The sequence below is a fragment of the Pygocentrus nattereri genome, chromosome 6 (genome assembly GCF_015220715.1).
Source record: "Pygocentrus nattereri isolate fPygNat1 chromosome 6, fPygNat1.pri, whole genome shotgun sequence".
NCBI classification, from domain to species: Eukaryota; Metazoa; Chordata; class Actinopteri; order Characiformes; family Serrasalmidae; genus Pygocentrus; species Pygocentrus nattereri.
The window spans coordinates 20,476,283-20,500,261 of NC_051216.1; the positions used below are offsets into that span (position 1 = coordinate 20,476,283).

Sequence of the window (23,979 nt, forward strand, 5' to 3'; positions counted from 1 at the left end):
AAAGCAGAATAACACTAGGGAAAATGAAATAACATGGAAAAAAAGTAAAGTTAGGGCAAGCGCAGTGAAGTTAAGGCAAGTTATAATTCGGTTAATTCCATCCTTTTCTATGATATCATTAAAATGGACTATGATTAAAGTCTTTATAAAGAGAGCTATTTGGTTGTACCTGCTGCTCCTCTTAGCTCGAGCACGAGCATAGTATGCCTCATAGGATTTAGGCTTCAGCTCCAATGCCTTTGTGGCAAATTCCTCAGCCATGCCAAAGTCCTAGGTGAGAGACAAAAACAGGGTCTTCAACAAGTGGTTAACATACAATCCTGGCACCAAATTCAATATTTTTAAAATAGATAAAATAGTATTTATGTATTTATATACACATAAAATATATATATATATATATATATATATATCACAGTTTCAACATCTGATATGTTGTCTTGTGTTACAAAATTGAAAAAAAAGTTGTGTAATGACAACTATGTAAGATGGTATCACAACTATATAAATTTAGGGAAGAAAGATTGATGCTCACGTTGGTTTTCCGGCGGCAGCGTGAAAGATTGAGGTACAGAGAGACTCGTAGCTCTCTAAATGCCTTCAGCTCCTCACCAAAGCCCTCCCTGGGAAACTTCCTTAGAGCATACTGATACCTCTGAGCTGCCTCCTTCATCTTCCCTCTCTGAAAGACAGACAGAGAAAGAGAATAAGAATGCAAGCATCAAGAACAAGAAGGAAAAATAGAGAATGAACAGGTAAAGAAGGACAGAAGAGAAATAGAAAGAGCAAAAGTAGTAATCAGATACTCAATATGTCCCAGCATGCAACTCGCACACTCCCCCTGCATCAATCACTGGTTCCAGCATCATCGTCTCTCTCTCCCTGACACAAAACTCAATCTTTTAAATGTCAGACATCAATCACATACACATACTCTTCATCTTCTTTTCATTTAACTCAAATCTTTCTCTGATAAGAATCATTTAATACAGCTGCTATTTTTCAACTTTTCATGGATTAGAGGGTGAAACTAAGATAAGTTAATTGTAGATAAACTCTCATTTTTATTTATAAGTGTACAGAGATGAGAGTGGGACTGGAGATTCATTATTAAAAAAAAAAAAAAACACGAAAACCTTTCCTTGGGCTTTGCTCTCTGCTGTATTGAAGATCAAAATTTGTTTAAAAGGTGTATGTGGGAAATTAATCAAGCACTAAGGTCAGCAAAAAAAAAAAAAAAACACAAACAAACAAACAAAAAAAAAACGGGAGCTCCTGTGTTAACTTCACACAGCAAAATGAACTTCCTGGGGAAAAAGCTTTAATAAAACCAAGCAATCTTTACTGTTATTGTTTTATTTTGGGTGATTATTCATCTAAGACAGTCATTCACACATCAGATTTTTATCTGTGATCCTGAATGGTAATTTTTGTCTTTACCTTGTAGAGAAGATTGCCCTCTTCCATAAGCTTCTGTAGCAGGATGATGAGGATGTCAGGCTTAGAAGTGGCCATCGCCCAGGCTGCATTACCTAGGTTCAAGGGAGGGAGAGAAGGTGAGTCGTCCAACCCTTTAAATAGTTTGCATTTAAAACTTCCCTTTGAGAGTGGTAAAGTTACCTAAAAACTGTACCTGTTCGGTCATAAGGAGATGTTCTGTAGCCTTATGAGGGTTTTATTGAAAGCAGTTAAGAGAGAGGAAAAGAGTGAAACAATGTAGGAATGAAAGACATGCAAAGAGAAAAATACAGAGAGATCGACATCAACCTGACTGTACTATTGCATGTACTATGCATGTACTATTTTCACAGGTTTGACTCTGGCTGTTGCACATTTGATCGTTTGGGCCATGATTAAATGTGCAATGGCCTCTTAGAAAACACTGTAGACAACACAGACCCATGCAAAGAAATGGGGTCAAACAGTGGAAAAGGGCCTTCAGTTATAAACCATCTCTATATTCCAACTTACACCTGTGTGTATCAGAATTTATTAACACATCATCCTAAATATTATAATCTAAATACTGAGGTTTGTGAGGGTGTTATGAGTGAATGGGAGGCATTACTTTGGCAGTGCAATGCTTTCATTTTCAGGGCCATAATAGAGCCTGTGCTGTTTACCAGTGACCGTAAGGCGGTTGTTAACGGTCAGTGTTGCTGTTGTGTGCATGTGAGTATCACAGAGAGAGAATGCACCGCTGTCCTCCTTATCTCATTAGCGGATGTCTGGAAACTCAGTCATGAGTGACCTGCTTTATTAAATGACAGTACCACATGTGAAATTTATCAGGGCAAGTACAGCTGTTTTTTAGCAATTATCTACTGCTTTGTCAGTATGTTTCTAATGTTGTAGTACATTTCCTTCAATAATCTACTAACTATTTAGTTCAACTGAAGGAAAAAACATCAATAGAAATACCAATGTTTCTAATATGTTTCGGTGTATGATTGCTACATTAAAAATTGAGTGCAACCTAATATATACCCAGTTCCTTTTCATTGCAAACTTTATTGTATTCTATAAGATTATATTCACCTAGTTTTGCCCCTTTCTTGAGTAAAGTGACTACCACTGAAGTGTTCCTGCAGCCAATTGCCCGATCCAAAGGCCTCATGCCACTATAGTCCACATGTTCAATCACAGCTCCTCTCTCCACCAGATAATGCACCTACACAGAGAACACAACAATTCAAACACTCTACAGGAGAAACGGTTTATTGCTGATATCAAGACAGTCCTAACCATAACCATTACAAAAGAATTGTAAAAATTGGTTAACAGGTATCAAACGACTCAAGGTTAGTGTGACCTATAAACAGGGCTTGTCCCCTGATGGTGTGGTTAGCCCCACCAGCATCTAATAACACGTAAAAAAACAATGTATTATACAGCAATAACAATGCTACATTTCAATAAATTTAGTTTTTGCCATTTTTTTTAGTCAAACTAGCTAATGAAATAACAAGAAAAGGCTATATCATTTCTCAAGAAAGAAAGGCTATTATTATGCCACATCTGGACTAAATAAGGGATTCTTCTTTTCAGATAACTCACAATCTCTGCATCTCCATAAAAAGCAGCAAGGTCCAGAGGAGTACGTCCGTTCTTGTCTGAGTGGTCTATAACTGCACCCTTCTCCACCAAGAAATGAACCACATTCTTATGTCCTTTCAAGCACGCCCAGCTAAGCGGTGTTAACCCCTCCTTATCCACCGATGTTAAAGAGGCACCTGGGAAACACAGCACATTTAGTGCAATAGAAATAAGTACAGCCACAGGATCAGGACTAGAAACTAATATTCTACACAAGAAGACAGATTTAAAGATACTGAAGTGTTTATGTTTAATAAACTAGAAGCATTGCTCTCAAACTCAACAAAATAGTAGAAATTAAAGAATGCACTGCATACCACAAATTCAGTACAATTGTACTGTGCAATTATTGTACATTTTATGATAGTGTAAAAAGCTTATCTAATTACACAGATAAATTCTTGTTCTATTTATTACTACTGAACTTAGACTGTAGGAAGCCTTTTACCTTTAGAGAGGAGGAATTCCACAGTGCTGAGATGGCCCTCACATGCTGCCACCATCAGCAATGTGCGTCCCTGCTTATCACTCCCATTTACATCTGCACCATGCTGTAACAACACATCCGCAATCTGACACAGACATAGAGAAAAAAGTGAACAATAAATTATTAGCACAATTTACTAACCAATCCCTGCCCCCTGTGTTAGAGGGATAGATGTAATCATATTTGATAGGTATTTGATAAGGAAGAATAAAATTAATACAACAGTAAATATATTGTTGATTATACCGTAAACTATATAAAGAATAAATAAATAAAACAATTGTTTTCTCAGTAATTCAATTTCATTTTAGTTTTAAAAAAGTGTCATTTTTACTTTCATTACATTTAATGAGCACATTTTTACTCTACGTTTTCATTTTACTAACAGTTTAACTTACCTATAATAACTGCTACATAGACAGATAGCATGGACAGGTTAACAGACAGATTTGTCTTTTCTTTCATTTTTGCAGAAATCCAAGTACCGTATTTTCCGGATTATAAGTCGCACTTTTTTTCATAGTTTGGCCAGGGGTGCGACTTATACTCCGGAGCGACTTATAGTCCGGAAAATACGGACTTCACGGCAACCGGGAGAATGCGCCACGCTACGTTCTCGGAAGTCATTGAATGGATCAGCAAAGCATGGGCTTCCGTGAAAACCGAAAGCATCCTGCTGGGATTCAGAAAGGCTGGAATAATTGCAAATGTAACTGACGACGAGTCTGACAAAAGCGACGAAGAAGAGGAAGCGGCGCTTCGTCCACCTCCAGAGTTAGCGGAGTTGTTCATAAGTGACACTGAGGATGAAGAGTTCAATGGATTTGATGATTTGGAGTGATATAAACTTTGATAAAAATGGTTTGATAAACTTGTTAGCATGTTCTTTGTTATAGTTTGTCATTGTTATCTGAATAACTGTTCATGTTACGTTAACTTGGATTTTATTAAACCCCCCCCCCCCAAAAATGCGACTTATACTCCGGTGCGACGTATATGTTTTTTTTTCTTTACTGTGCATTTTTTTGGCTGGTGCGACTTATACTCCGGAGCGACGTATAATCCGGAAAATACGGTAATTATAAAACGTTCACCACCTTCTCTCACACCTTCATCCCTGCATCGATATACCTGTTAATCTGTTTCTCTGATCATTTGATCAAAAAGGATGAATGACTGAATTAGGATGTAAGCATTGTGGTGTGTGTTATTGTTTATACCTCACCTGCCAATGTCCCTGTCTCACTGCGCAAAAAAGTGCACACATTCCTCTTCTGTTCACCTGCTGCACCTGTGCACCCTCCTCCAACAAGTAACTACACACATCCATCTTCCCTCGCCCTGCCGCTGCTGTTAGAGCTGGAAAACCAAACATACAAACACATGAGATGCACATTTACAATAAAATTCATCACTGCATCATACAAGTTACAATGCAAACGTAACACTGTAAAGCCCTACATTTACTAATATGCACTTTAAAACCACATCAATTTGAAATATAATCCGAAATGTAATCTCAAAGCTATGCTCGGAAGGAGAACAGAGCTTTAAACTGAATATTGGGATAGCTGTGTTTCTCTGGTTTGGAAATTCCAGTTACACACAATTAACTGGTTAATGAGCTAATTACAGACCAGTGTTTTCTCTGCACATCTAAGAGTAGAGTTGCCTGGAACACTCAGACCTGGCAAAGAACTGCATTTGCCTACAACACAAAATACTGGATGTGATCGGGTTACAGCCGTTAAGACAAAAGAGAACAGTTTGGACACCAGTCCAAAGCTGGGTGCAACACTTTTTTTCTTGGAAGCAAGTGGTGTTTCAAACCTTAATTAAATCACTAGTTAATTAATTTATTATTATTAAATTATAAAACCAGTTTCATATTGATTGGGTCTACCTAAGATCTGTGCATAAGATAAATGAAGAAAGTGGGTGCAAAAAATAAGTAGCATAAAAACGGAAAAGCTTCGTTAAAAAAAAGAAAATCATAGACCATCCACCCCATAACATTTTGACAGAAAGGGGGGTGGACAGTATCTTATTTGGGGGTAAAAATGCGTGAGAAATGTCAAGTGTGGCATGAAATCGGGAGATTAGTCTCACAGCCAACATGTGACAGTTGGCAGCCCTGGAATTATTTTCCACAGCTGTTAACTTTTGCAATCATATGTTTACAGAATGTGAATTGGGTGTGTTTTAATAATTAATTTGCACTGAGGCAAATACCTCAATAAAAGCAGAGAACATCTATTGAGACAGGTTATTGTCAGGTTTTACAAAAATAACAAAGTTCTAACTTCTGACTTGGTGCTATAACACCTTTAGCTACTAAGCAAACTTTAGGCTTGTACTTCAGCAGTTGCATGCAATGAACAAACAAGGCAATTAAATTGCAATTCACTATGGCAGTGAACCAGTATTAAATAATTAATATGGCAATTAATCGTCAGACAAAATGTAATGACTGAGGTAGTCCTAAATACAACTGTCTATGAAGAACTACTGTGAGCTCCCAAAACACGTTATAGTGTATTCTGAATATTACTATCACATAATCAGCCTTCAGGTTTATGCATCTGGATCTGAGAGTGGAACCCACAGAAGGACAAATGGTGCAGTCAAATCCAAAAAGTTTAAGTGATACTGAGCTAGAGATGGATATCCATGTGTGGGCAAATGACAACAGACCTGTCTGTCAGCATGAGTCAGACCAGCAAATTCATCAAACACACAGGCACTTCATAGAGCTGAGAGCAAGAACAGCGAGAGGTTGTCATTTGCTCCCCACCACCGGCCTATCCTCTCGACTCCCTCTCAAAATGTAGGTCTAGGTCATCTCAAGTGCTTTAATCTCAAGTACACCACAGGTTTCTGGTGACTGACTGTATAATTTTAAGTTAGGTGGTGCACCTGTGAGTTCTGACCCTTTTGAATTCTGATTACCCATGTTCCTCCCCTATCTCATTCCAACTTGAATCCACCATACAACTGTAATCAATGGAATGACTTATACTACTAAACCTGGGGTGCTACAAAATCTCAACCTATTAATGAAACATTAACAACACAGCACACCATGTTTTAATTTCAGACTACTGATGGGAGCTTTTCATCATTAAAAATAATTCCAGCTGTCTTTGCACTAGACAAAAACAATATATAAGAGCCTCCAGGCTACTGAACATTTCTCTTAATGTTTTCTATTCAAGCTAAAGCCACTGGCAATTCTCACAATGAATAGCCATTTATTTAGCAAGAATTACTTTATGAATAAGTATACTTCTAATTTATGAGAATTCATTCATAATCTACAGTCACATTTCTCAGCACAGTGGCACAGCAGAAACCGAAAAGAACGGCAAACTCTCCATTAACAAAATGTTCTATGTTCTGCATATTTCCATTCCAAAGCCTTTCTGCCATTCAAGTGGTGCTTCTGTCAGACATACATAATGTACCAGGCAGCTACCCAATGCTGTACATCCAACCTGCTGTCAACAAAAGACAATAACACCACACACAGAAATTGTTTTGCTTTTACTGGCAGAATAAGGATTTGTTCTCAGCAGCACCAGCACCAAATCATAATCCAATTTTCCTGCTGTACAGAAGATCTATCTGCATACATAAGACATTATTCTTTTTGTGGCTAGTGTGACATATGGAATATTATTTTTATGGTGAGCTGTATATAGAAGAATTACATCATGGGAAGCAGTAAGCTTGGGGTTGTGAACACAATTCTAATAGAAGACGTATTTTTTTTTTTTAAGAGGAATTATTTTTCAAGAGGAAATTGTGTACACTAGTTTTAAATGGATTTTTTTAATCAAGTAAAAGTTAAAGATAAAGGTAAGGTACCATCTTTAATGTAACCTATAACTTACTTTTCATTTAGCCAAATCCAGACTACAGGTGAATAACCTTCTGGTAATGAATCCTAGATCTCTATACGCCAATAATGAAGTGATCAATCTTTCTATGCTTCTGTAATGACAACGTTAAAAGCATTGCAGAGATGCACCAGAGTTACTGTGAATGGGCATGAGAGCTGAAGCACTGTGCTCACATAGGCAGGCAATTAGGCCCCAGTCTGCATTCAATAGATGCAGTGCTGGGTGGCAGAGCATCTCCCCATGAATCGGGTCACTGCAGCCAGGATGAGAGCAATGGGGACACCCGTTAAAATAGCCTAGAAGACTGGATGCAAACCACATTAACAGGGCTCTGACTCATTCATTTGGTAAAAAGAAATTTAAGGCTAAGTGCTTATAGGAAGATGGTAGCCACGACCATTATTATTCACAGTAATGCACTTCTGTCTGGATTGACTGGATACTTAATGCAATGCTTGTCAAACAACAAGAAAAATAAAAAGTGTTATTAGAATAAGATCAGCAATATATCTCAAATGTGCCATAAGTAAAAAATCAAAATGTGATAAAGCATTTCACAATTCACAACACGCAAACACTTGTTTTTTTGAATGCCATATATTAGCAAAGACACAATACCACATTTAAATTTTCGATACTGAAATCTTAAGTATCAGACAATACCAATTCTATTTTTTTCCTTTACAAAACCTTTAAATGAGCTGTTTCTAATTGAAACCCTTAATTTAAGATTTAAGAACTACTCAATCACTCTGCGACCCTACAGACAGAAAAGCGAATTACAGAATGTGTGAGTGCCATTTCAGGACAGATTTATTTTTATTTATTTATTTATTTATTTTAAAAACAGGATTGGATCAGATTCATTCTTTTTTCCCACCTCCAATATACGATCCAGTATTTTCTTTCCATAGTCCGTCAACCCATATCCATCAATACCAATATGCCATCTCTTCAAAATACTGAAACCCTCTTCAGATAACCATCAACATCTACCAAAACCACTGCCACCTTGGCAAGTGAAACCATCTTAACCCCTTAAAATCCTAGTCATATTACATACTAAGATTTATGTAAGGAGTTAAATCTTCTTTTTGTATTTCTTTCTAATTCAATGCAATTTTTTCATTACAGAAGATATTATCGATATAACCTGTCTCTTAAATTTTAACAAGAATTTCTGAATTTCTTAGTAATTGGTGTGTTCCCTTTTTGCTTTAATGACAGTGTGCATTCAAGCTGGCATGGAATCCATTAGTTTGTGCAAAAGCTTCATATCAGCAGATCAAATCCACCCGAGAGTCATCTGAACATGTGTTCCAAAGGCCTTAATGTAGGTAATTCCATAGATTTGCTTCAATTTGAAGTCACCTGCAATTTTGAATATTTCTTCATTTTACTTGTCATAACCTCTCTTTGTTTTAGATTTTTCAAGATTCTAAAACTTTCTGTAGTTTATTTGTACAAACACAAAAACAGACAGGCCTCATCAAGCACCTCATCTCCACTGTGAAGTATGGTGGTAGATTTGTTATATTGTGAGGCTATTCTTCTAAAGGCCCTGGACTACTTGTTTGGATACATTGTATCAAAGACTCCATTAAGTCCCAGCAGAAATAAGAACAAATCAGGACTGCCTCAGACAGGAAGCTCAAACTGGGCCGTAGTTCGGATCTTCCAGCAAGACAATGATCCAAAGCACACCTCAAAATAAACACAAAAAAATAGTTCACTGACCACAGATTATTTTGCCATGGCCATCCCAAACCCCTGAACTCCATAGAAAACCTGTGGGCTGGAGAGTCCACAAGCATGGGCTTTAGAATCTGAAAGATCTAGAGAGGTTCTTTGTGAAGGAATAGTCTGAGGTCTTTTGTCATATGTTCTTCAGCATCATTAAGCAATATAGGAGAAGACTGAAAGCTGCTCTCTTTGCAAAGGGAGGCTGCACAAAATATTAGATTATAAGATGCCAACAACTGTAGTACACACAGATTTGAGGGAAAAAAAATTCATGCTAAAATTTACTTTTTAAAAAAAAAAAAATCACTGTACTTCAAATAAAGGTTAGTTAAGATCAAATGGATAAGCAATAAAGAACATTTTTTGCTCATGTTTACCAGGGATATTTCTAGAAGTAGTTCCAGTTAGTTAAACTTATTCTGTCTGCAGATAATTAGGCTTGTTACAAACATTATATCTTGAAACAAGCAAAGTTGTCTGTCAGGGGAATTCAATCATTTTCATGATCTACATAATTTTGTTTGTATGACAAAATAATCCTTGAAACATACAAAACTGTCTGCCAAAGGAATACGACAATTTCACTAGATAAAACTACAAAGAGAAAAGATGTGAAAAAATTAAATTATAATATTCTTCCAATAATCTCAAAAAGACAAACGATGGACATCTTGACTATTTATCTAGCCAAAGTATCGTTCTTGCAGCAAAAGTGGAAAGAAATATTATCAGCAACCATTACTACCCAATCAGCAGCTGGGCTCCCTGATAATAGACTGACCTATATCAAAAATGCTATTTGTTAGTGGGACAGTGTGCTGTACTTGAGGAGTGACCACAGAGAGACCATTGTTCCTGTCCTCTGCTACTGCTGTCACATACACAGTGTGCACTGGAGTTCAGCGAGGAAAAGAGCTGCCAAAAGTCCGGAAGAGCAACCAGGGCATTCGTGCACCAAACACTGAGACTGAGCTTATTGAAAATGTGACTGACAGAAAGATACAACAAAGGGCAAGAATATCTGCAAAAGAAACAAGTATTCTTTACCTTCCATGTACATGCCCTGTATTTTTGACAAGCAAACTTAAAAGAAAAAGTCTCACAACATCTCAGCTATGGGGGTTATTCTAGGTAAAGGAGTGGTGGGGTGTTGGGGAGCCAGGGGTAGGTTCAATGTCAGTGTTAATTCAACTGTCTGATAAAGTTCAAGCTCTGTTTATAGTCAGTGCACAGCTTCCCATTCAATGAATATCTAAACATCCTTGTTGAGCTGAGCATCCTCTTGCTTGATGTTCACTGTCTCATTATATGTACATATTCATACCATACACATAGCACCACATTATACACAAACCTTGAAGGGACATAATCACTGCTGCGTGTGAGTATGGGTGTGTGTGTGTTTTATGTGGGTGAAATAAATCTTCAGAACATACCACACATTTCAATTTACGCTCTTTATGCCTGAAGGCCTTGATCTTTATCGTATCTTGCACACATCTCTGTGGCTGCAGGGAGAAATCCACCAATCTATTTTGTAAGACGCTATGAGTCACACAGGAACAACAGGAAGGCTTTTATGTGCCATCTACCATTCAGTCTCATTTCTGAAGCCCATCTTCAGCTTTCTCCAGCCAGCCACAGAGACCAGAGTCTCCTGTGGTTACCTCCAGCCAGCCATCTTTCACCATCTGAATAGTTTTCTGTCACTGTTCTACATGTTCTTTCCCAGTAACTGCAACTGCACCACAACTACACACACAAACAGACAGGGTTCACCCAAACTGAGTTATAGGCTGCGTTTGAATCCTGTGCGTTTTGATCTGGACATCTTTTCTCTAAAAGCTCTCAAAGGTCTGCCTATACTCTTTAGGATGTGTGCTTAAAGGTCCTATTATCAGCAGAAAAAATAGAAATAAAACTCTGAAAACAAGTTTTAAATGAACGAAAACCTCTGCTGGCCTAAAGCTTTGTTTTGATTTTGGTGACGTTAGCTTAAAACCTGAAAGAGCAGCAAATCAAACCTGTGATCACTACTGCACTGCATGCATGGCCTCAGAAAATGCATGATCAAAAACAAAAGATATATTACTATGTACATCAAAAAAAAAAAAAACCTTTAAGCAAGCTTACTGAGCTACTTCTTTGAACTTTAAAGCCTGAAAGCCAAATACTGATATCAGATGTTCTTTTGTGTAGGACATGCAATATGAACAACAAATGAGAAAGATGTTAAGGGAGTATAATGATAGTGTCTATTGGACTCTTTTATTCTAGCATCTCAGCATTCAGTTTCAAATGACCAAAGACACTCAGATAACCAACAGGGTAAGCTAGAGATGCTCTACAAAGATAAAAGCGAACATGTGCCCAGATACAACCATTTCTAAGGAAACAGAGTAAGATAAAACAGTCTGTACCAAATCACACCAAATATTTTGTGAAACAACTGTGTGGTTTTTGAGCAGCAGCAGTCACGGCAATAGAGGTTTGAGCTTCCAGAGAAAAGGGCAAAATGAGGGCAAAAGGAAAGTGGTTTTCACATAGCTGACTTCAAATATGAGCACAGGTGGGGGGAGGTCATCAGAGAGAGAGAGAGAGAGAGAGAGAGAGAGAGAGAGAGAGAGAGAGAGAGAGAGAGAGAGAGAGAGAGAGAGAGAGAGAGAGAGAGAGAGAGAGAGAGAGAGAGAGAGAGAGAGAGAGAGAGAGAGAGAGAGAGAGAGAGAGAGAGAGGGGAGCACAGATTAAAGGGCAGCGTACCTGTTTCTCCCCATAGTGTATCATGAGCATCAATCTGCACAACCAGTTCATTTTTCAAGGCCAGTAAGCTTTTCACCACCTGCCAAAAACAAAAATATATTGTACCATTACATATAAACAATAATAATGTTAAGCACAAATAATGAACAAAAAACTAAGGGAAAAATAATTCTTTTGACCTTTCCTTCAATTGAAAGAAAGGTCAAAAGAAAGAGGAAAACATAAAAAGGCATGTTGATAATAACAAAGTAGATTGAGCCACGCAGGCAGTTGAGCAGGGCTTGAGAGAGGGCAGTGTGGGTGATGGAAAGAGCTCAGCTGATCAATATAGAGCTGCCACAGAGAGTTATATTCACTCCAAACTGATCCATTAATAAAGCTGAAGTGCTGATGGCAGAAGAATAGGTGATGAGGTACTTCAGTGAGGTACTTGTTTAACCTTATTAATAACTAAGTGCTTTATTAACACTCTCCCCTCATCTCTCACTCACTGCTCTCTCACCCCTAACTAACAGTACACACTATCTGCCATACATACACACTCTCAGTCTGCCCCTCACTGCATGCTGTTTATTTCTACCTCAACCCACTATTGCTAGAGCTATTCATTTTCATTCTAACTCTTCCATCTCCCTCTAACTCCCCTTCACAGAGTGTGTTTAAATGCACACTAATAATATGATCAGTTACCAGATCACTCAAGAGGCCATGCACACTACAAAAACAACATACTATGTTATATATGATTAAAACTCATATTGAATTTCAAAAAATATTAAATTTTTTAAAAAATATCTGCACATACACTGATCAAGCATAATATTATGACCACCTCCTTATCGATTTTATCAGCTCCACTTACTATATAGTTGCACTTTGTAGTTCTACAATTACAGACTGTAATTGTATCTGTTCCTCTGTATACATTGTTAGCCCCCTTTTAGCCTTCAGTCATCAGGACCCCCATGGACCCTCACAGAGCAGGTACTATTTGGGTTGTGGATCATTCTCATCACTGCAGTGACACTGACGTGGCGGTGGTGTGTTAGTGTGTGTTGCGCTGGTCTGAGTGAATCAGTCACAGCATTACTGCTGAACTGAGAACAGTCCACCAACCAAAAATATCCAGCCATCAGTATCCTATGGGCAGTGTCCTGTGACCACTGATGAAGGATTAGAGGATGAACAATACAAACTATACAGCAGCAGATGAGCTATCGTCTCTGACTTTACATCTACAAGGTGCACTGTCAAGGTGGGAGTGTCTAACAGAGTGGACAGTGTTTAAAAACTCCAGCAGCGCTGCTGTGTCTGATCCACTCGTACCAGCACAACACACACTAACACACCACCACCACGTCAGTCTTACTGCAGTGCTGAGAATGATCCACAACCCAAATAGTACCTGCTCTGTGAGGGTCCATGGGGGTCCTGACCACTGAAGAAGAGGATAAAAGGGGGGTAACAAAGTGTACAGAGAAGCATATGGACTACAGTCTGTAATTGTAGAACTACAAAGTGCACCTATATAGTAAGTGGAGCTGATAAAATGGACAATACGCATAGAAACAAAACTGACCAACATACTTGCATGTACTACATGTATTCAAATGAACCAGATGAATTATTGTCAAAATCAAATTTTTTTGCAGTTATCAGATTATTCTGCAGGTGTAATTTCACTCTGTACGTTTCTCCTCTCTCTATTTTCTTTTTTGCTGGCTGATTTGTACTTCCTTCGCAAGAAGGCTGAAAAGTAAAACATGGCCTTACAGCACCCAGACAGCAGTCTCACTAGCCTGTTGCCATGGCTAATCTCCCGTGGCAACCGTATCCTTACAGCACCTATCAGCAGTGGAGAGGTAAATATTCACCACAGAGTCACCTCGGGAAACAGGCTTTACCACAAATAACATAACTGTGTGTGTGAGTGTGTGTGTGTGTGTGTGTGTGTGTGTGTGTGTGAGACTGTACTGAATGTATTTATGTGTTAGCTCACTTGTGTGTGTCCCATGCATCATGTTTTGACCACTAAAAATACAGAGGCTGTGGCCCAAGCTGCCATTTTTAAAATTCTTTTTCAACTTGACCAACTGAACTGTCACACATTCACAACTTTAACCCTGACGAGTGAGATCCAGAGCCTGTTTGGTCAGACATGGGACGAACTGCATCAGACCAAAAGATTTTGTCAGAAATTTTAATGCTACCACTATAATGGCTAACAAGACACCAAGTGGCAGCTTCTTTTTAGAACTTGAAGCATTTTACTGCAGTCTGCCAATGTCTGGGTTACTGAAATATGGCTTTACTGCGAGGAGCAGTGCTGACAATAAAAAAGAATCAGATGACATTGGCTATGAAAACAAACAAACAAACAAACAAAAATTAAGCAGACAAATATGGCTGGAGTATGATTTTGAGAAGGATGTGATATTCTGTCGGGCATGTCATAAGTTTCCACACTGGCAAACACCACAAGTTCACTCTTTACCCAGAGTAACTTATTTAGAAAACATAACATTTAAAAACACAGCCACTGTTACACAGTGATCCCAATAACAAATGGGCAGGCTAACTGATCAGTCTGATAAAGATCGCGAGTAAGTGGGAATGAGTGTCAAGGTATAAAGGGTAAAAAAATAGGGTGGACAAGCAAAATGTGACTGTTCTGTGGTACTGAAGCGGGCTTGTTAATCGTAAACACAATGTATATGACAAATATGTTTCTATAATTATACAGATTTGTGTGTGTATATATATATATATATATATGTGTGTGTGTGTTTGTATGTGTTAGCTAACCTTTGTGTGCCCTGTAGTTGGGGCTGCTATAAGGTTCCGTTGCAAGGCTTTGCTTTGCAGTTTTCAATTGTGTGAGTTCGTATGTATTATTTGACCCGTTTGTCTCAAATGCTGGAGGTTGCTACAAGGATCTGTTACACGACTTTGCTTTCTGGGCTCTGATTATAAAAGTGTGTGTGTGCCAACCTTTGTGTGCCCTGTGGTGGAAACTGCTGTAAGGGTCTGTGGCAGGGCTTGGCTTTTACAGATTCTAGTTATGTAAAAGCATGTGTGTGTGCGCATGTGTTAGCTGACCTGCGTGTGTCCCATGCTGGAGGCTGCTATAAGGGATTGCTGCAGGGCTTTGCTCTTCAGGCTGAGCTCATGCTGTTGATCCTCTCTGCTCCACTTCTGCTCGAGCAGATACTGGATAATGTCAGGATGCCCCCTCAGAGCTGCATGCACTAGGGCACTTTGCCCATTCTTATCCACATGATCCACCTGAGAAAAATACAGCATAGGGCACTGATTAGATTTCTATGCAATTACATTGACAAGAGCAACATTACTGACAAATATGTCCATATAGGGAGTTTTCCATTTGTCTTGTATACTTTAAGCCAAAACACCAGTAAATGAAAATAAATTCAGGAAACCTTTTCACTTATTAAAATCCTTATTGAGAATATATTCATCACTATCATGAACTGTAGTATCACTGGAAAGGAGACTGTCATAAGATCCACCATATTGTGTTATGTCCTGAACAGACCACAGGCCCAGTGTGTATGTTTTAGTAACTTGCCTTGGCTCCTCTTTTGCAAAGCAGACTGATGAGGCCCAGGTGACCTGCTGCGGCGGCATAACTAAGGGGACTCATGCCGCTCTCCGATGCTACATCCACACTTGCTCCAAACTCCAGCAACAGAGCCACCATCTCATGATGACCCAAATGAGCCTGTACACATAGCACTGGCGCGTTGTTTAGCACCTCCGTACGGTAGTTTACGTTTGCTCCACCCAACATCAGCAAGCGGCTCACCTGCAAACATGCATCACAGAAGAGAACCTTTAACATAGGCCCAGCAAATGGGATCACAATTAGAAACTGAGCCAAGATCAAAGAATTCAGAACACTGGAAAAAAGTCCACTGCTCCATTTAAGCCAATGCTGCTATTGCTCACTTAGCCATATTATGAAAATAAGACGGAGCTACATAGTCAAAACACTGGTGGATTTTCCATCTTAATCTCTTCTCCTCCTCCTAAACCAGTCAACAGCATGTTTTTGTGACTTTATTTGTGAGATTAAATTAATCTTATGTCTATATATCTCACAAATTCAATCACTGCATCTGCAATAGGTTGCAAGTCAAAGAATGCCCATGAAGCTGAACTGATGATTTTGTGCCTCTCTGCACCAGCAAAAGGCTGTAGAGGGTTGTTATGATGCAGTGGGTTTACTTTTCAGTCATTTCGAATAATTATTTTCGTCCCTTTTTGAAACACCTCATCCTGCGCCTGGATCTCGCTGAAACACCTGCTGATTGGTAAAGCATGCTAATCACAATGGATTTGTTCATTAAGAACTCTTGCACAGTGGCACATTCTGGAGCAGGCTTTAATCAGGCACTATTTTTCTTTTGGATAAGCGAATTGAATGAATATTAAATGAATGATCAGTGAAAGATGCAGAGAAACAGAGAACATGTGCTTTGGGAGGGTGGAGGAAGAGAAGGGAGAGAGGGAGAGAGAGAGGGAGGGGGGAGAGAGAGAGGGAGAGGGAGAGGGAGAGAGAGAGGGAGAGAGAGAGGGAGAGAGAGAGGGAGAGAGAGAGAGAGAGAGAGAGAGAGAGAGAGAGAGAGAGCGAGAGAGAGAGGGAGAGAGAGAGAGAGAGAGAGATGGGACTGAGTGATGCTTTCCTGAAGGGCTTTCAAAAAGTTTTTTCTTCCTCCAAAAAGAAAAACAAACAAGCCAAATGACAGTGCATGAGGAGGCAGAGGAAAAAAAAAAACTAGGATAATTTTTGCTTTGAGCTAAAATTCATCATTTCAGCTCCTAATTGCCCTGAAAGCCTGAGGATGGCATTTCCTGCTTCAATAACAGAGTGGGCTTGCAAAGAAAACTAGCACAATTTACCAAAGAAATCATTTATCTGGCTCCACCATTAACATGCCCTTTTGTTTATCAAATTACTACTAATTTAAATGGCCCAGTAATTACTTAAAATGCCAAAAGGTCTTCCTCTTTTTCCATAGCAAGCTTGCAGCAGAGATGGTGATGTATCAGACTAATGGCAGTGAAGTGTACAGTGAGTCTCTTGCTGTGTGGGAATATCTATAAGGCACTCCAAAGTAAGGCAGTAAATGGGAGATGGAGATCAAACCTTTCTTTACAGAGAATTACTCCCTCAATCTGTATCATAACATAACATGCCACGCTGCAAGAGTTAATAGGAATTTTAAAAACCCAGGATCAAGCGGTGATGCATAGTAGGAAAAAAGCAGAGAAAGAGTAAAGAGTAAAAGCAGTAAAAGTGGGAGTGTTTTTAATTTTTTTTTTCATACTCAAAATCATTAGTTATTACATTTCTTTCATAATCTCAAATAAATAGATAACAGTAATCTTTAAATTGTGAACATATAATCTATATTCAGATTTATCAATTCCCCCCTTTGATAATAGTGAAAAGTCACTGAAAAGTACTCAACTGACCACTGAAAGTTTAGCTTACAAATTATATTTAGCTGCATTCTGAAGAATGTGACATTAATGTTTTCAGGTTATATAAACACTAGAGGAGGGGTTCATAAATCGTGGTGAGATTCCGTAGCAGGATATGGCTGTGCCAGAGATTTAAACAGCCTATTTCCTCCATCTGGAAACAATACATATATAGACATATATATACACATATGCATATACCCAAAAAGTAAATATCATTTATTCAAGCAGCTGATATGTTTTATTATGTTTTACAAAATAAAAATATTTCAAATGAGAAACTGTATTATAATGGCATATAATATAGTTAATAGAGTTAGTATTGCAATTTGTAGATAATCAAATCAAGTTTTGGTATCAGTCAGGAAGTCAGCTTTACACATATAATTTACCATTCAAGAACAAACTATCTCTAGCTAACAATCCAGTACAAAGGGTTGCCAATGTAACACAAAAGCAAATGCAGTACCCCTAACTCCCCAGTGTTCTTCGATGTGGAAGATTAATGACATTTAATAGACTAACCTTCAGATAAAGGTTACAACACTGTTTGGGGAACATATAAAAATACAAACTCTTGTGGGACAATTATACTTTGGCTAATGAGTGCAGAGACTGATCTTTTGTTCCCAATTGCAAGTGTGTGCACATGTGCTACATATATGACTGCGTGTGCTGACCTTGACATTAGGTGTGTATAGGTTCCTTAGGGATGCCAGAGCAGCAGAAAGGCTGTCAGTACTGCAGCTGATCCACAAACCCTGCAGGACACTGGATGATACTCCGGTCCTCTTACTTTGACCCTGTGGAGAAAACATGCATACATACACACAGACATTCAGTAAATTAAGCCACATATCAAAATATTTAGCATGAATAGATGGTCAGCTTGCGAGCTGCTCAAACACAGTCCTTTAACTGTTCCATATCATTTAAGATTTAAGTAGTTTTCAACCTTTTTAAGCCTTGATCCCCAAAACACCCAACCCCCCAACCCCCAACTAGCAAACAAATGGAAGAATACTGCATTTCTAGCCAAAAATGAAATAAACAACAACCCATCACTTTGGCTTTAATTACAGCAGACTTTCTGACAAGCTGATCCATTATTTGGGCACTTTGTAGAATAGCTAGCTAGTAATTGTGTAAATGTCAATACATTCTGAAGGTAAAGTGAAGTTAGCTGCATATGTTAGCTAACTGGCAAAGCACTGTTGCACAGTTGTGCCAGACAGACACCTTTCAGTGTGCAGTAAATTCAGTTTGGAGAAAAGTTTCACTCACAGACCTACTCTCAGTTTCAGCTCATAATGACAATGTGATTTTGCATCAATAATTGTGAAGAATAAAAGAAGCAAAAGCTACAATGAACAAGTGTAGCTCTTCATTCAAGAAAAAAAAAATATAAATAAATAAATAAAAAAAGGATCCAGGCTGCTTAGGATAAAATTTGAACTGAAATGTGCAGAGCAGGAAGTAGAGCTGCTGCTGTGATATTTATATCATATTATATATTATATATATTTTATTTAAAAATTTAATGCAAAATTAAATGTGTGTTTTTTTAGATAACCACGCCCACAATCATCCTGTGACCCAAAATTAGGAATTTGAATGATCTCTGCTGGGGTAATATACATTTCCTCAAGTTAATATGATGATAACACCATCAAGTAGTGACAGCATTATTGTAGTCTTTATAAATAAATATGACAATTAACTAAAAAGAATGTGGGGCCTCTAAAAAGAGGTTTGTGTTTACCTTAAATATATGTGCTTTTAGAATGTGGTGTCCCAGCTCCATCGTCTGTTGCCTATTCAGCTTGCCCTCTTGCCTGGACAACATGAACGCCATCAGGGCATGTCCACTTCTAAAGTGGAAACAAATCAAGAGAGGTTATACATATGTAATAAATCAGAATAATAAAAAGACTGAAATGTAAAAAAAGGAAAACATAACATGAGTGAAAAGGCACACAGGCCTGCTCAAAATAAAGAGGGTTAAATCAGTGGGTGGCTTAATAAGATATTAATGGTAAAATCACAAGTCAGACTTTATTTCCAATGACATAATTTGTAATCATGATGCAAAACCCCTACACAGACTTTTTTCTGCTACTTCCAACAAGCTGTTAATGCCCCAGGGAGCAGAACAGAGGTGGAGAGGAATACTCATGCCCCCCCCCTGCTCAACTCAAACTCTTGACTGGTGTTCATTAACAGTGAACTTCATTAAAAGGCCATGCATGAATACAGCTGGCTTTGATCAGCTCAGCATCTCTCCTCCACTAAATAAAATGTCGGCCTGTGTCGAGCTCTCTTTCTCTTTCATAGGAGAAATAACAAGCTGAAGTGGCAGGACCTTTTTCTCAAGTCCCTCTTTTTCAATGCCAGCGCCATGGCCTTTGTTTTTCATTTAATAATGAGAGAGACAGAGAGTGAGACAGAGAGAGAGAGAGAGAGAGAGAGAGAGAGAGATGTGGAGAGGAGGGGTGGGAAAAGTGCATGTATGACTATGGGGAAGGGTATGTGGTACGAGGAGGTGAGTCACCAGACTTCATTTGTCAGTCCCATAGCTGATGCAGTGAGGACACACATTGTCCAATCAGATCGCACAGTGCTCCACACTAACAAGAACAGGAGATGGACAGAATAACAATTAGGCAGCAGTAGACCAGATTGCTCTCGTCTTTATCTACAAGACACCACAGCATCTAAAATAAGCAGCCCTGTCTACTCATTATACTAATCTGTTTAATAGGCCATTGTTTTCTCAAATTCACAAAAAGCACAGCACATGGCCAAGTGAGTTAAAATTTCATACACCTTCACACATATTTAAAAGTGACTTTGTTAGATAAAATTTACTCAAATGCTCAAGTCATTAAGAAAAGTCCAAACCCGTTTCTTTATAATTTCATCTTCCTATTATTCATTATTATCTTTGGGACTGCACCATGCTGCATATTCTATAACTAACTAAATATGTTCTTCCATGTGTGTCAATGTTACTATTAATAGTGCAAATGTGGGGTATTCTAATCAAAGCAGTGTTCTTTAACAGAAAGAGCTTTCTCTTTGTATTATGCATTCTTGCTACAGATGGGAATTTACACCGCTGAGCCAAAATATTATGATCACTCACAGAAGTGAAGAACTTTGGTTATCACAGTCGCCGTGTTGGACGTGGGAGAACTGCACAGGCAAACCAAAGTGACTTTGATAAGAGCCAAATAATTATGATTGGATAGGAGCAACTCCAAAATACAAGGCTTGTGGGATGCTGTCGGTCTGCTGTAGCAAGTACCCACTGACGGAGGTCTGAGGGGGGAACAAACCACTAATTGATGACAGGGTGTTGAGCATCCAAGCCTCAGCGATGCACAAAGGCAACGAAGGCTCTAAACAGACAGAAAAGCTGCTGCGGTACAAGTCACAGATATTTTTAATGATGTCTACAGTAGGACACAACACACAACAACATGTCACAACACACAATGCCCTGAGTTTGGGGCTGCGTAGCCTCAGCCCAGTCAGAGTACCCATGCTCACCCCTGTCCACTGTCTAAAGTGCTCAATCTGAAGAAATATCTGTGGGATGGGCTGGAACAACAAGTCCAAATCATGCGACTCCACCTTGAAGGACTGAATCAGCTGTTAACACCTAAGTGCCAGATACCACAAGGAACCTTTAAAGTTCTTGTAGTGTCCATGCCTCTGTTGGTCAGATCTATTCTGGCAGCATACTAAAGCTGACCAGCATATTAGGGAGGTGGCCTAATGCTATGGCTCATCAGTGTATGTCTGTCTACAGTAAACCTAAAATGTCATGACTGAAGCTCAATAAAGGGTGTAATTAAGAGGTGCTTTATGAAGACCGATGAAGTCCACTGCAGTTCTCTGAACATCTCGCACATAAAAAAAACTATTACCAGAGGATTCCTGAAAAATCAATATGAACACACATCTCTAACAGAGCCCGATAGCTGTCCTCTTAAAGGAATGGTGGATTTGACCAGATGTTTACAGTCCTTATTCGTGACCCAATACAAACTTGCCAATACGAAATCTTTGGCTTTTTGCACTGTTGAGTATCTCTGTCTATGCCTTAAAAATACACACCCTTTCACTAAGAGAGATTCCAAGCTTGCCAGAAGGAAAAAGTCAGAATCTTGGCAGGAGAGGTTATCAGGTTGACGAACAGGGAGATAAAGTGGGAAACAGTGGATACATGAGAGATCGTAGATATACTGATATCAGGAATTGAGCAAACGTTGCTGATGCTGCCCCAGGATTAGCTCAGAGGTTAACTGAAAGCATGGCATTTGTGCAACAGTAATTTCTTATTAAAACTTTAACTTTCTTCTCTCTCTGTGCCAGTGTGAAGCTCTTTTGAAAAGTAGAGAAATTAAATAGGAGTAGGTGACACGCAATCTCTGCGCAGATCCGCAGTGTTAACATGGTTTAGAAGTCTGGCTGTGAAAAATGGAAAAAGTGGGAGCGACAAAATATTAACCTCAAATTAAAAAATCTTCATTTTTAATAATTTTAATAACTAATATCTATAAATCAATAAAACATTATGGATTGTAGCTCAAAAGTCCATCTTAGACACACACACACACACACACACACACAGACACACACACACACACACACACACACACACACAGAATGTTCAACCTCAAATTCAAAGAAAGATGGTGAATTTGCTTGGATTTTTCTACTGCAGAAGAAAGTCTGGTCTGACAAATCCCCACCAACATCATCATTATTATTGCAAGAGGGCTGCTAAAAATGCGTCAAGTGAGCAGACAAATTACTTGGTTCAGTATTGATTTCCATTATTACATGGTTACACTTTTTCACCTGAACACCACTCAATTTAATTCAATTTCAGCTCATTTTTGGGAAAACCACATGGCACTTTCTATTCCACAGACTCGACAAATGAAATGCCTTGATTAAGTGCCCTATTAACATTAAATAGGCGCTCATTTAAAGATAAAGTTTGCTAACCTGATAAGCCTTAACCTTGAAAGTTTGAATTCCAAGCAAAGTTTTTTAGATGGGAGGTATTGTAAAACCGCTTCCTGCACTTATATCCTGAACAGAAGATTTTGGCTAACAATTTAGCAGTCTTCCTACAGTCAAAAACACTATGCGACATTTTAAAGAAGTAAAGCATCCCATTTAACAGTTTATTGCAAACGCATACTGCATGTCATTACATAATTCCACAGAAAATTCACTAGTATTTCTTCACTAAAAAAAGAGACCCATAAAGAACATCTCAAACCTTCTACTTTTAGGGTATCCACACAGCTCACCTGGGTTCACAGAGGAAGTCAGAGCTTTCACCATCACCTCTCCACACAAGCCACTCTCTGAAGGAAGGGTGGCAAAACATGCGTGTCTTATCCCGACGTTTGATCAAAAAGCTGGAGAGCATGTCCATGCGCTGCTGGAAGTCGTCCCAATGCAGGTCTCCTCGGACGTTGCCAGCATTCAGAGCCTGGAACAGCTGCTCGTCCGTCATTGGGTGCAGAGAGGCCAGAGCCACGTTGAGGATAGGCATGGCGCGCTCAAACGCAGAGTTGCTCATGAACTTCATATTGCATTGAAGCAGGTAGAGCTCTGAGAGAGAGACAGGTACCACCTTGTAGCTGGCGCTTTTGATGACCAGGTGACCCCTCTCAAAAAGATCCAGGGTAAGTTTCAGGTAGAGGTATGAACCCTGGCTTCGGGAGATGAGGTGTGAGCTCACCTTGCCCACAATAACAGGGTCAGCCTTTCCGTTCAGTGAGATGTTATTAAGAATGTCACGGCTGCTGTTGACTCGGTGCTGTATGTACGCATTCAAGTCTGAGCTGATCTCCTTGTTATCAGGAAAATCATCCAAACTGATCTTAGCAAAGGGCAGCAGACTGGTGATCTCCTTCAAAAACAAAAAGAGAAGAAATAATATACTTCACACTAATCAAAAAGAATGTAACAAATCACTACCAACAGCCATCTAAAACTTGCTGTTTTATAAAAACAGGAACAATGTTTAATCATTTCCAGTGTTGAAATTAATCATTATCGGTCAATAGAACAGTTATTATGTGCATCAGTATCAGAGTAGGGGTACTGGTATTTCACCAAATATCAACAGAAAATGCAATGAATCAGATTCAGTTTGTTGTTAGTTGTTGTTAGCTGTGTAATAGCCAGAGCATAGAGAGATTAAACAGAGCAGTTTAAGCATGACAGACACATTGATAGAAATGTTCATCTTAAGTGAAAGTCTTCAATTTCAATGAGCTAATTTCAAAGCTTAGCAGTTTATAAAAAATAATTATAAGACTCGTGCTAGTCACAGTTTCAATATTGATAATAGAAAGGAAAAAACATCATGGCATCTCTAAAGAACATGACAACCAATCATTGCTTTTAACAAAAACTCACCTGTCATTCAGTGTACATTTACAGCTTTCTTTA

At 38.7% G+C, this 23,979-nt stretch overlaps 1 protein-coding gene across 4 annotated transcripts in view; it reads right to left on the bottom strand.

Annotated features, from left to right (window-relative positions):
• Positions 1-23,979, bottom strand: part of tanc1b (tetratricopeptide repeat, ankyrin repeat and coiled-coil containing 1b) — a 153,462-nt gene that overhangs the window by 2,739 nt on the left and 126,744 nt on the right. For 3 of the 4 annotated variants that reach the window (XM_017692271.2, XM_037539215.1, XM_017692272.2), the window contains 14 exons: positions 22,827-23,434; positions 19,259-19,367; positions 18,177-18,299; positions 15,578-15,814; positions 15,088-15,273; positions 11,989-12,067; positions 4,809-4,942; positions 3,545-3,668; positions 3,058-3,233; positions 2,539-2,671; positions 1,634-1,663; positions 1,441-1,532; positions 536-682; positions 170-270 (listed from right to left, as the gene is read on the bottom strand). In XM_017692271.2, coding sequence (XP_017547760.1) covers positions 170-270; positions 536-682; positions 1,441-1,532; positions 1,634-1,663; positions 2,539-2,671; positions 3,058-3,233; positions 3,545-3,668; positions 4,809-4,942; positions 11,989-12,067; positions 15,088-15,273; positions 15,578-15,814; positions 18,177-18,299; positions 19,259-19,367; positions 22,827-23,434 — 2,279 coding nt within the window. The remainder of the gene's footprint in view (positions 1-169; positions 271-535; positions 683-1,440; positions 1,533-1,633; positions 1,664-2,538; positions 2,672-3,057; positions 3,234-3,544; positions 3,669-4,808; positions 4,943-11,988; positions 12,068-15,087; positions 15,274-15,577; positions 15,815-18,176; positions 18,300-19,258; positions 19,368-22,826; positions 23,435-23,979) is intronic. The other variant, XM_017692273.2, reaches the window with a different exon arrangement.